This window comes from Muntiacus reevesi, chromosome 2 (genome assembly GCF_963930625.1).
Source record: "Muntiacus reevesi chromosome 2, mMunRee1.1, whole genome shotgun sequence".
Classification (NCBI taxonomy): domain Eukaryota; kingdom Metazoa; phylum Chordata; class Mammalia; order Artiodactyla; family Cervidae; genus Muntiacus; species Muntiacus reevesi.
In genome coordinates, this window is record NC_089250.1 from 29412703 (window position 1) to 29426878 (window position 14176).

Here is a 14176-nt window from a genome sequence, read left to right on the forward strand (position 1 = left end):
ATCTGGCACAGGTTAAGTATTTAATTTATGAAAAATAATCATGAGCAGAGTCCTTTTATTGATTTCATGTTGAAAGTTGAATGTTTTCAGCCATGCTCTTTACATAACAATGATATTATTATTACGTTAAAAACTTGTCTCTTCTTTTTTGTGGCAATCTACTCCTGTAAGAGTCATCATTGCCTTATTGTAGTCAAGTCAGGATTGAAAAAGCAGCTGGAGTTAATATCCATTGATGATATGTTGAACTTTTAACCTGCCCCAGGTAGCTACCAAACCTTAGAGAATGCCCTATCCTTCTGTTATTGCCATGTCATTAATTTTTTATATTTATTTTTATCTATATATTTGTTTGGCTGCACTGGGTCTTAGTTGTGGCATGTGGGATCTTTTTTTTTTTTTTTTTGCTTAGGCATGAGAACTCTTAACTGCATCATCTGTGATCTAATTCCTCGACCAGGGATCGAATCCAGGTCTCCTGCATTAGGAGTGAGGAGTCTTAAGCTACTGGACCATCAGGGAATTCCCTGCCACATCACTTAAACTGTGATTTGCAGCCCACCAACTGCCTCAATTATGTACAAATGCACAATGATTGGCTTGTGGCCATGGTACTAGTAAAAAATACAGAGTTGGGCACCAAGAGAGTGGGGAGTGAGGCTTTTGAACTGAGTTGAATGGAGTGTGAGGGTGGCCGGGACCATCAAGAAATTTCCCCCACTCTCACCTTCCCTGCTGTTTAATTGCTTCTCAAGAATTATTTTTAACCACACATCCATTTTATAAAGCCTTTGTTTAAATACTCAACATCTCCCAGAAACAAAGCCATGTGGGACAACAAAACCTAAATAATTATTGGTCAAACTTTAAGCTCTTAAAGAGGTCGCTCTTTCAAGTAACCATCACAGCACAGGGCATCATTTAGAATTGAAGAAAATATTTTTCTGACCAGTATGCATGCTTATTCTTGGGCTTCCCTTGTGGCTCAGTCAGTAAAGAATCCATCTGTAGTGTGGGAGACCTGGGTTCAATCCCTGGGTTGGGAAGATCCCCTGAAGAAAGGAATGGCAACCCACTCCAGTATTTTTGCCTGAAGAATCCCCATGGACAGAGGAGCCTGGTGGTCTACAGTCCGTGGGAGAGTTGGACATGACTGAGTGACTAAGCACATGCATGTTTACCAGTGGGCAAAACCAAAAATAATGCAGCAAATCATATCAGCTGAGAATTGTCAACTTTCTCCCCTGGGTTAGGAGGGCAGAAAATGTTTGCCTCCTTCTGGGATGTGGGGTAAAACTGATGGACTTCCAGGATCTAGTATGTTCTTTGACCAGCAGTTGGGGGGCAGTTTGCAGTAATGCTCTCCTCTCTGGCCACCAGCCTCCGAGACTGGAATAAGCAGAAACTGTGGAAATACAGAAGTCTGGGCTCCAGCTGTGAGTAGACATGAAGTGACTTGTGTCAGGCTCTCCAGGATCTTTGGAACTGTTAACTTTGATCTGGCAAAACCTCAGAATGTCCCTGAAGGTTGTTCTGGTCTGACTCTACTTGTGCTAAATACTTATTGTTTAGAAAATCCCTCAGTTGCTATTGATTTCTTCCACATCCACTGGGTCTTCAACAGGTAGATAAAGATGCAATTTTCTTTTCTTTTTTAACTTCTATATATGGTGGAAGTATACAACTTTTTAAAAATTATTTTTGGCTGTGCTGGTTCCTCTTTGCTGTATGTGGGCTTTCTCCAGTTGTGGTGAGCAAGGGCTCCTCTTTACCTGCAGTATTAGGCATCTCGTTGCAGTGGCTTCCCTTGTTGTATAGCACAGACTCTAGGGCATTCGGGGTTCAGTAGTTGTGGTACATGGGCTTAGTGGCCCTACAGCATGTGCATCTTCCTGGACCAGGGATCAAACCCATGTCCACTGTATGGGCAGGTGGATTCATAACCACTGGATCATCAGGGAAGTCCTTAACATTTTTTCAAAGATTTATTTTATTGAAGTATAGTTGACTTACAATTTTGTGTAAATTTCTGCTATACAGCAAAGTGATTCAGTTATACATATATATATATATGTATTTCTTTTTTCATACTTTTTTTATTATGGTTTATCACAGGATATTGAATATAGCTCCCTGTGCTACACAGTAAGACCTTGTTGTTTATCCATCCTATATATACTAGTTTGCATCTGCTAACCCCAAACCTGCAGTCTACCCTTCCCCCACCTCCTACTCCCCACTGGCAACCACCAGGCTGTTCTCTATGTCTGTGAGTCTGTTTCTGTTTTGTAGATAAGTTCATTTGTGTCATATTTTAGATTCCACATGTAAGGGGCATATGGTATTTGTCTTCGTTAGAGAGGCAATTTTCACTCCAAAGTTCCTCTACTGGAATAGCATGTCATGCACAGAACTGATGGATGTCATTTAGGATAGTCATTCCCCCCTTCACCATAGGGTCATAATGATTTTAGTCCTGCTTTGTTAAAGAGTTATGCTTCTTCATTTCAGTAGGATGTGATGCCCAAAGTAATACTAAGGGTAGATGGTTATCATTCACATTGTGTGGGCTTGGGAATTCAGTAACACCCATGTTTCCCAACTCTTAGATAAAAAGTAACGGCCAAAAAAGCAGAACGGCAATGAGCAAATTGTTCACACCCAAGTGGTACCTGAAGCAGTGCTTGGCACATAGTTGGCAGCCGGCACTTCATAAATATTTGCTGAGTGAATAAATAAATAAATAATGGTTTAACAACAACAGCAGAAAGACACTGTGCACTGGTCTTTTCTTTAGGTCACTTGTTCAAAGCTGGAGATTTTGCCTCCGCATTTTTTGTTGTCACAACTGGGCTGAAGGTTTTTATTGGCATGTAGAGGGGAGGGGCCTGGGATGTGATAAACATCCTGCCATGCCCAGGACCACTCCTCAAAACAAAGAATTATATGAATCAGAATATTAATAGTGCTGAGTTTGAGTTTGAATGATCCTGCCTTAGGTTTTTTTTTTTAAAAAAAAGGTTTCATAAAAACATTTTTAGAAATACTTTTAATTTCCCTCCTGTTTATTATAGAAACAAAATTATATAAGATTTGTAAGACTACAGAAACATTCTGAATCATAGAAAACATAAGAATCTGGAGCTTAAAAATTCTGTATTTTTAACTAGATTCAAAAGGATTTACCACTGGATTTTTCTATGGCACAATGAGCCAAATGGATTTTTGAGTAGTTAAAATAGGGACAAGAATGCATAGATTTGGTAGGGTTTTAAATTTAGCTCCCCACCCCCAGATGCTCCCCAAACAACAAGGTCACAACACCATAGTACCGTTTAAATAAATAGCTCCTTCCACATGGAAAAAAATTAATCTGCTTAGTGTAAAAGAGATTTTAAACCTTTACAATGCACATAATCAATTAGTCATCTCCAGAAGTGTGGGATGCTATAGTCCAGACAAGTCAAAGCAGTGAGGAGTCTACAAATCAATGTACCGGACACTTTACTGAGAAGCTTGTCTAGTTGAAGCCTAGGATGTGGCATCACCAGACAAGAAAGACTTAGAACAGTATCTCTTTCTCCTTCTAAGTTGATTATATTTTAATTTTTCTGGGCATGTGGCTTGAATTATGTTCTTGTACTCACCTCATTTCACTAACTCTATCTACCAGGGAACTACTAGACAGTGGTGAGTTAAATAGATCTGTTTAAATCTAAGTCACTATCTGAAGGACTCAGGGACTCAGGATATTTAAACTATCTTCACCCAACATACCACACATGCACACACACACACACAATGGAGTATCGTTTAGTCATAAAAAAGAAAGAAATCTGCCTTTTGCAACACCAAGGATGTACCCTGAGAACATTATGCTAAGTGAGATTAAGTCAGACACAAAAAAAGTAGGGTATGATCCCACTTACATGTGAATCTAAAACAAAGCCAAACTTACAGAAATAGAGAACAATAGTTTTCAGGGTCTGTGGGTTGGGGAAATGGAGAGATGATGTTTAAGGTACAAACTTGCAGTTAGTACATTGATTAGTCCTGGAGATCTAATGCATAACATAGAAATTCTAGTCAACAACACTGTAGTATAGACCAAAGCTGTTAACAGATTAGGTCATAAAAGTTCTCAACATACACACAGGCAAGGTAATTATGTGAGGGGACAGAGGTATTAGCTAACCTTACTGTGATAAACATTTCACAATATATAGGAGCAAATCATCATGTTGTATACCTTAAGCTTACATAGTTTACATGTCAATAAGATCTCAGTAAATCTGGAAAAATATCAACTTCATGCAGTGGGAAAGATGACCAGCTGTCCTTGGCTCAATTCCGCCATAGAAATTTCTTTAAAATTTTTTAAACATTAAAGAAGTAAATTTTTAAAAAAATTTAAAAATTAATCTAAAAACTAAAAAATGTAATGGAAAAAATTGAAAATTAAAACATTTTAAAAGTTAAAACATTTAAAAATCCTTTTAAAAAACGCTTCCCTCTGAGCTTTTGAAAAGAGGTTTCCTGTGGGTGGCACATCAGTGCTTCAGGGTCTTCTTACCTGGAGAAATGTCTTGGCCCACAGTCGTGACCTGACTTTCAGGACAGCACTTTCTCCTCCTCCGAGTCGTCCCACTGCACAGGAGATTTGTAAGCACTCAATGTTTGTACAATTCTGCAAAAAACAACAGCAGCGGTGGTGAATCAGTGTCTTTAAATCTTAGTAGAGAATCAACACTAGACTCAGTTTCTCTACATTCTATTTCCTCAGAAGTTGTTGCTTAATCCATAAACTTTAAATAAAGAACAAATGTACTTAAATGATCAAGAAAAAACACGGTTTGGTAGGAAAGACGCATCCACACTGGTGGTGTAGAGCTAAAATGGATCATAAAATACAACGTGAAATTTAAGCTCTGTTCTAAGGACTTCAAAACAATCGTTCCACCACAGCGATTGAACTGCTTCATTTCATTTTCTCAGAACTCAGGAAGATATTACTTATAGACAGTCACAGCACCTGACCCTGAACTAAGCAAATCCTGAAACAGCTTCAGAGGAAGGTCCATGAGTCCATATTATCTCAGAGACCCAGTGATATTAACCCATTGAGAAGTCTTTGTTCCATAACATTCTTCTGGCTAAATTACTTTCTAGTTATAAAGCAGAATCTTCTGCAAGTTACAGCCGTTAAGCTGGTGGCATTAATTTTTAATACTTTTATTGGAGTATAGTTGACTTACAATGTTGTGTTACTTTCTGTTGTCCATTAAAGTGAATGAGGAATTGGTTCTTCTGTATAAGTTGCGTGCATGTTCAGAAGCGTGGAGAGAAGGGTGTTTGGGAGTTGAGTGGGCAGATGGAAAGGAGGTTAAGAATGGTGGTAAAGAATCGTCCTATTTGTGCTAAGAAGTTTCCCTTTGATTCAGAAGGTCCTGAGGAAGCCTGTGAAGCATTTTAAGCAAGGGGTCTGATCATGTATGTATTTCAGGAGAGAGGTGGTAGGTGAGGAAGAAGAGAAGGAGGAGGGTGGGATACAAGGAGGTTGATAAAGGCCAGGTAAGAGATGATGGGACCCTGATACAATGGGAATGGAGAGAAGAAGATGAATTTTAGAGAAGTTTAGGAAGCAGAATAGATCCATGGTAGCCCACTTAAGACTGGGACAAGGGAGAGAGAGAAATGGGAGAGCTCTTTTGGCTTGGTGATAGAGTGGATAGGTACTGGCTTTACTGAGATTGGGAATTCTAATGGTGTGGGGTGAGGGGGTTCATGGAGACAGAAAGGTGTGCACACATTGGGTCTGGTGTGTTGATCAGACATCCAGAAAGATGACACAGTTTAGGGCAGCAGTCCCCAACCTTTTTGGCACCTGGGACCAGTTTCATGGAAGACAACTTTTCCATGGATGAGGGGTGTATGTGTGTGTGTGTGTCTGGAGTGATGGTTTCTAGATGATTCAAGCACATTGCATTTATTGTGCACTTTATTTCTGTTATTATTACATCAGCTCCACTTAAGATCATCAGGCATTAGATCCTGGAGTTGGGGACCCCTGGTCTAGAGTATAAGCAGGCTGGGGGTTGAGATGGCAGGAGGCACTTAGGCATGACTGGAGTTAGGGTCAGGCAAGAATTTCTCTGAAAGAGCAGACTCAATGGGAGAGAAGAGGAAGGGCTGAGGACAGAATCCTGAGGTAAAGGAACATTTGGGGATGGAAAGAAAAGTCTGTGCAAAAGGCTAAGAAGGGGCAGTCCAAAAGGTAGGAAGAGATCCAGGAGAGAATGTTTTGGGGATGGCAAGGGATGTGATGATTTCAAGAAGTGATCAAGAGTATCACATGCCAAGGAGGGTTAGAAAGATAAGGTTTCTGTAAGCTGAGTAGCAAAAGGGAGAAGAGAGCTTCGGGAGAGGGGATGATAACTATTATACAAAACCAGCAGGGGCCAAGATGAGAAAGGCTAGGATGTTCTCAGGCGGAGAAGAAATTATAGCTTCGTGTTAACAGATACAAATTTTTTCCTATGCAAATTGGAAATTATGATCCCCATACAGGATGCTGGCATTCTGCACTTTCAAATTCCTAATCAGAAATGGGATTCAGTAAGTTGTTTTTAACTAAACAAAAACTGTAGGAGGTCTTATTTAGCTTTTGATTTTAGAATAAACTTTGCATAATCACTCCCTATCCAGAACTGCTTTGACTTGAGGACAAGGGGAGGTGGATGATTTGCAGTTGTTGAACCAATAAGAGAGAAAAGGAATAAAACATGAGTTTCAGATATGGAAATCAAAGATCACCTTGCTCTCATCTGTAAGTAATAAGTTTCTATGATGTTCAGAAGTTAAAAATTTGTCTTGAAATAAAAATCTTTAATGAGAAAAAATAGGAGGGAAAAATCTGACCCTACAACAGAAATGCATATAATTTTCAAATGAATTTTAGTTTTTGATCTTTATTGCCTTGGTATATTCGTGAGAAATATACTAAAGTGGAAAATGTACAATATATTCAAATCTCAATTTTTTTAATTGTTGATCCTCATAGTTTGGGACATTGGTTTGCCAGAGGGCTTTCTTATTGCTACTGAATATGAGAATTCTACTGCTGTCAATCCTTGTTTTCTTTCTTTAAAAATGAATTATTTATTAAATTTTAAATTGAGTTATAATTAAAATACATAATTGGGCTTCCTTGGTGGCTCAGAGGGTAAGGAATCTATCTGTAATGCAGGAGACCTGGGCTTGATCCTTGGATCAGGAAGATACCTTGGAGAAAGGAATAGCTACCCACTCCAGTACTCTTGCCTGGAGAACTCCATGACAGAGGAACCTGGTGGGCTACAGTCCATGGGGTCACAAAGAATGGGATGCAACTGAGCAACTAATATAATTGATATATACCATTATTACTTTCAGGTATACAATGTATTGATTTGATAGTTGTATGTATTGTGAAATGAGCACCATAGTCAGTCTAGTTAACATCCATCACCACGCATAGTTACAAATTTTTTTTTCCTTGTGATGAGAGCTTTTAAGATCTATACTCTTAGCAACTTTCAAATATGCAAGGTGGTATTGTTAATTGTAGTCACCAGGATGTATATTACACCCCTTTCAACTTAAATCACTGTTTTCTGTTCATTCATTCTTCCTGGAAGCTTTCTGAAAACAATCATGCTAATTCCATTATTTTATCCTAAACTGAATAGCACATAGATTCCCTACTCTTATAGTTTGAAAAACATTACAGTGCCATAAAAATTTACAGAAAGTTGAGTCTTATCTGACAACTGCTATAGCTTTTTGCTATGTAACTGCAGGTCCTTCTTTTATAATAAATGTTCCTCTCTTCATTTAACTGATTACATCAGACTCACTCCCTGCACTTTTGTGTCCATTTTTCATGTTTAAAACCGTCTATGTGGTCGGGATAAAATAGATGAATATCAGAGTATGTCCAAGACATACATTTTAACTAATTAAATGTTTACTGTCTTTTCAGTGGGGTCTGGGGGAGAAAAAATAGGCAAATACAAGTGTTCAGTCTGTTACCCTGACTTGAAAAATTCTGTTTTATACTGTTCTTTTGCTATACATTTGTTTACTTTTTCCCCTAACCATCCCTATGTGTCTCAACTTTTGAAGTGTTAGAGTATGTAGGTTTTATCATCATTTGTTGCAGTGATCAAAGATTCTTGGGGCAGCACCCTCATTATTTGTCAGACCCAGCATATATTTTTTAAAAACACATACATTTAGGTCCCTAGTGGTCCAGTGGTTAAGACTGTACTTCTACTGCAGGGGATGTGGGTTCAATCTCTCATTTGTAAACTAAGATCCCATATGTTGTATAGCATAGTCAAAAATTTTTTTAAAAATAAAAATTTTAAAACACAAATATTAAACAAAACAAAACAAAATTTTAACCCTTTTAAAGCATACAGTTGGGCTTCCCAGGTGGCACTGGTCTGCCAGTGCAGGAGACATAAGAAACACAAGGTCAGTCCCTGCGTCAGGAAGATCCCCTGGAGGAGGGCATGGCAACCCACTTCAGCATTCTTGCCTGGAGAATCCCACAGACAGAGCAGCTTAGCGGGCTACAGTCCATGGGGTCAAAAAGAGTTGGACACAACTGAAGATGCACACACGCAAGCATACAGCTAATGGCATTAATATTCACAGTGGAATGAGTGGGAAAACAGAATTGAAAATGCTGAGTCACAGAATTCCCTGGTACTACAGTGGATAAGAATCTGTCTGCCAGTTCCGGGGACACTGGTTTAATCCCTGGTCCAGGAAGATTCCGTATGCTGCAAAGCACCTAGGCCCATGTGCTGCAACAAGAGAAGTCACAGCTATGAGAAGCTCATGTACCACACCCATGAGTAGCCCCTGCTTGCCACAACTAGAGAAAGCCTGAGCAGAGATGAAGACTCAGTGCAGCCAAAAATAAAATTTATTTTTTTTTTAAAAGAAAGTGCTGTGTCACGCATGCCATCCACAGTTTTACAAAGGGCTAACTAAGCTCAGGCTAGATCCACCGCAGACCCCAATGCTTTGGGTCCAGAACATCTGCAAACACCATTCTTGACTCCTCCAGTGGAGCAGAGGATTGTGAGATCCAGGGATGGGGTAAGACACCTCAAGACCCACTGCACGGGCAGTGTTTCTCAAGGCTCACTCCAAACTCTCACCAGCTCAGTATCTGGGGACTGGCTGACAACTGAATCTCTGTCTTCTTAAAATGCACGATCAAGGTCACGTCTTATGTTTCCATCATTACTTTTCCCATATAGCCGCCAGGGCAGGTTCAGAGGAGTGAAAAGTTTATATTGCAAAAAAAAAAAAAAGTCCCTTTCGCGTCTGAAATATGTACTGCCAAAAAAATTGGTCATATCTGAGTTTGGTAGGTGACTGAAATATGGTACTTAAAGTTGAAAATTGAAAGCTCCTACCTTTGGGAATTCTGTCCGGTCCAACCTCCCCTCTCAGATCTCCATGCTCTGAGATGACTCACCAGGATCTTTGCGGGGCTCTGTCTGTGAGGCTCCAGTTGAGGCACGTCTCTCCTCCTGACCAGATGAGGGATGGTGGAGTTTTGCAAAAATGCACTCAGCTCAGGGGTGTCCTCCCAGGGGGCAGCCGGCTGCACAGAGAGCCAGAGACATTACATCAGGTACAAGAACACTTGTTAGCTTTTTCATTAACCTTGAACACCAGGTGATTTCTTTTATTGACTGTGATTCACCTAAGAATTCAGACACATTCTCATTAATCAGCAGCATCCCCATCAGCAAGATGAACTACACTGGGCTTCCCTGGCAGTCCAGGAAATGGCGACCCACTCCAGTACTCTTGCCTGGAAAATCCCATGGATGGAGGAGCCTGGCAGGCTACAGTCCATGGGGTTGCAAAGAGTCGGACATGACTGAGCGACTTCTCTTTCTTTCCCTGGCGGTCCTTTGGTTAAGACTCTGTGCTTCCGCTGTAGGGGGCGAAGTTTCGCTGCCTGGTCAGGGAACTAAGATCCTACATGTCACATGGCAGACAAAACAAAACAAAGAAAAGATGAGCTACACTGGTGAGAAACAAGCCTCAATATTGTCCAATAACAGGAATTCCTAAAGCCTGGGGAATGCACTGCTGGAACACTTATCTTGCAAGGATAAAATTTTAAGTGGGAGTTATTTCCCTGTAAGGACAGAGAGAATGCGGAAGTGACTTGCTAAGTGTGAGCCATCCGTTTCTCGTTACTTTCCTCTAGCTGTCTGGCAGGGAACTGAGGAGCATTCTGTACAGTGAGATGGATTCTGAGGCAGAAAAGAGAGGGGCTGATGGTGGGAAAACAGCCAGATGTGGTCAAGGACCAACCTGGGCATGTCTGAGCCCCACGTCCTGTAACTGTAAGAAGTGCTCCCTCAGGAGAGAACCATATTCTTTTCTTTTTTAATTAATTTTTCTTGGAGTATAGTTGCTTTACAATGTTGTGTTGGTTTCTACTGCACAGCAAAGTGAATCACCTATATGTATGTATGTGTGTATCTGTGTGTGTGTGTATATATATATACTCCCCTTTTAAAGATTTCTTTCCCATTTAGGTCACCACAGACATTTGAGTAGAGTTCCCTATGCTATACAGTAGCTTCTCATTAGTTATCTATTATATGTGTTAGTTGCTCAGTTGTGTCCAACTCTGTGCAACCCCATGGCTGAAGCCTGGCAGGCTCTTCTGTCCATGGGATTCTCCAGGCAAGAATGCTGGGACGGGCTCCCATTCCCTTCTCACAGAGTATAAATAGTGTATGGGCTTCCCAGGTGGCTCAGTGGTAAAGAAACCACCTACCAAGCAGGAGATGCAGCTTTGATCCCTGGGTTGGGAAGATCCCCTGGAGAAGGAAATGGAAAACCACTCCACTTTTCTTGCCTGGGAAATTCCATAGACAGAGGAGCCTGTCTGAGATGCAGTTCAATGGGTCACAAAGAGTTGGACCGAACTTCGCAACTGAGCGTGAGCATGATCAATAGTATCCATATGTCACTCCCAATCTCCCAGTTCTCCCCACCCTTCTTCCCCCTCTGATGAACCATATTCTAATGAAAATGACTCTTCCCTAGCACCCCATGTGTGCACTGTATTGTAATGGAGCTTGTTTTCAGCCCCGAGTTTGTTTGGCAAGTGTTCCAGAACTTACGATGTTATCTCAGGCTCCATGCTGGCCGTATCTGGTCACCAAATAAACATTTTGAGAATCCCAATAAATGACAACACTATCCCATTAAAATATTTTATTTTAGACTGACTAAGTATAAAGCCTGAATTTCTGGCTTCCTGCTACCCCTCCCTACCAGCACATCTTTTTCTACCTGGTCTCTTTTTGTAGTCACAGAAGCAATCCTAGTATGCTCATCTCTGTGGGATGAAAACAAGATATTCCTACACAATAAACAATAGTGCTCAGTACATCCTAAGAACCTAGAAAAATCCCCTGGATAAACAGAAGGATAAAGTCCAGGCCTCTCAGTAAGGCTGCTCAGCCATATGTGTGCTGGCCTCCACCTGTGCTCCAGTATCCTTTTTCACCAAGAGCCCGGAGCATCCTGCTCCCCAGCAGACAGAACCACGTCCCACTCCTGCCCTGCAGCAGGCTGATTCCCTGAGGCTGTCTGATGTTCCAGGTGATGGCTCTGTTCTCCACCAGCACCTGTCAAGCTGTACAGTCATTGCCTGCCAACTGGTCTGAGTTGCCCCATGAGGAAAATGTCAAATGAAAAGCATAGAATAATATTTCTCAGCAAACATAAAAAAGAAACCAAAACTCCAAACCAACCAATCAACCAACCAACCACAAAAAGCCAGAGAGGAAGGAGACTGGCAGGGAAAAGTCAGAGGCGGGGATATCAGACATAGGAGACCACCTGGGAGAGGCAAACCTAAGTAAAAGAAAGTTGCAAAAATAAGTGACAATTCCTTCTTTGCTATTTCTCCCAAGGAGAGGTGGACTCTAATCACCCCACTTATTTAATCCTCGGTTGGTCTCAGGGACTTGCTTGATCGTAAGAGTGTAGCAGAAAAGAAAAGTAAATAAAAAATATGTGACTAAGAATGTAAATCCTGCTGAAGAATAAAGAAAGGTTAGGACTAAAAGGATTCATTGAATCTGTCACCTAAGAAATTATGGAATATGATCCAGCAACTCCACTTCTGGATAATTACCCGAAGAAAACAAAAATGCTAACCAGAAAAGTTATCTGCATTCACGTCGACTGCAGCATTATATCCAATAGCCAATCCTGGAAGTAACCTCTGTGTCCACAGATGAATGGACAAAAAGAGTGTGATATACATATACAATGATATACAATGCAGTATTATTCAGCCAGAAAAAAGGAGGAAACTCTGCCATTTGTGACAAAACAGATGGACCTTGGGGGCATCATGCTAACTGAAATAAATCAGACAGAGAAAGACCTTATGATCTTACATACATGTGAAATCTTAAACTAACAAACCCCTCCCCCCAAAAATCTATGAAACAAACATATCTATACAGAGAATTGGAGGAGGAAATGGCAACCCACTCTGGTATTCTTGCCTGGAGAATCCCAGGGCCGGAGGAGTCTGTGGGTTGCCGTCTGTGGGGTCGCACAGTCGGACACGACTCAAGTGACTCAGCAGCAGCAACGGCATACAGCGAATAGACTGGGGCTGCAAACAGCTGGGTACAAATTTCAGTTATAAAATAAGTAAGTTCTGGGGAGGTAATGTATAGATGGTGACTATAGGTAATGATACTGTATTGTATATTTGAAACTTGCTAAGAGAGTGGATCTAAAAGTTCTCATTCCAAGGAAAAAGAAATTTGTAACAATGTAAAGTGACGGATGTTAATTAGACATTGTGATCATTTTGCAATATATATAAATATTGAATACATTGTACATCTGAATCCAATAAAACGTTGCATGTCAATTAAGTCTCAACTAAAGAACAATAATAACAACAACAAGAAGTTATGGAGGCCCTCTCCTGTGCAGAAGATTGGGAGAGATGGAAACTGAACCACAAAAGGAAAGAATGAATGGATTTAGAGAAGTGGATAATTATTTCCAGAAGTATGAAATTAAATCTCAGTCTTCTTCTCATATGAACTAATGCCTAATGGTGAAGAGATGAGATACAGCTTCATCCCCCAAATATGTAAGCAACAAAACAAAATAAAACATAAATATTCTTAGTAGCTGCTTGTAAGGAGACAAAAGATAGTAACAGAACTTTAAGGGCATATAGAGGATACTGGTGAAAAAACTTATGACCATTATAGAAAAGATTATTGACAGCTTTTTAAAATGAGGGAGAGCTACACAGTAATTTAGAAAGATACACAATCTTAGAGGAAAAGGCAGATTACAAAGTCGCATATAAGATTTTTTAAAATGAATGTTTACTTACACTGTGTATCAAAAATAGGACCATTTAGAATAGCCATCTAATTGTTACCACCAGTGGTGGAGTTTTAATGATATTAAAGAAGTTTTGCTAATTACTTTTTAGGTATGACAATGGTGTTATGGATTTCTAAAGAGTGTCCTTAATTATTGGCAATATACAGCAAAATGTTTATGGGTGAAACAAAAACATAAACTAATAGATAAATAGAAAATAGAATAGTAAATGGGAAATGCCATTACTAGAAATCAAATATTTTCTTCTTTATGTTTTTGCATCTTGCCTGATACACTCCTTTGATGGACATTTAGTATCTCTCAATATGAAAACCAAGAAGATTATAATAAGAGTAAAAGAGAAATAAGGAAGTAGGGATAGCAATACAGATTGGCTAACAAATGGAGGGAAAAACAATCCATTTTTGAAAGAGGATACAGAGGCAAGTTATTTGCTTCTAGTTTGTTTTGAAGACAGAGGAAATTTAAGTAACTTTAATTTGCTCTGAGGAAGGAACGAGTAGAGAGGAACAGGTTGCAGATACTGGAAACAGGGGGAATACTTGAGACAGCAGAGTTAAACTCGGAATTGGGAGAAGGACTCTCCTCTGGAAGTGCTGGAGAGGAGCTAAGGATGAGGGAGAGATGATCAGAAATTGGCAGGGATGGGAAATGGGTCATTTGAAGACTGTCTTGCTTTAAGGTCACTGGCTAA

General features: G+C 40.1%; 1 protein-coding gene across 1 annotated transcript in view; it reads right to left on the minus strand.

Annotated features, from left to right (window-relative positions):
• ITGA8 (integrin subunit alpha 8) overlaps positions 1-14176 on the minus strand; it is a 185300-nt gene that overhangs the window by 23720 nt on the left and 147404 nt on the right. The window contains exons 26-27 of the mRNA XM_065921168.1: positions 9536-9664; positions 4574-4687 (exon numbers count right to left, since the gene is read on the minus strand). Coding sequence (XP_065777240.1) covers positions 4574-4687; positions 9536-9664 — 243 coding nt within the window. The remainder of the gene's footprint in view (positions 1-4573; positions 4688-9535; positions 9665-14176) is intronic.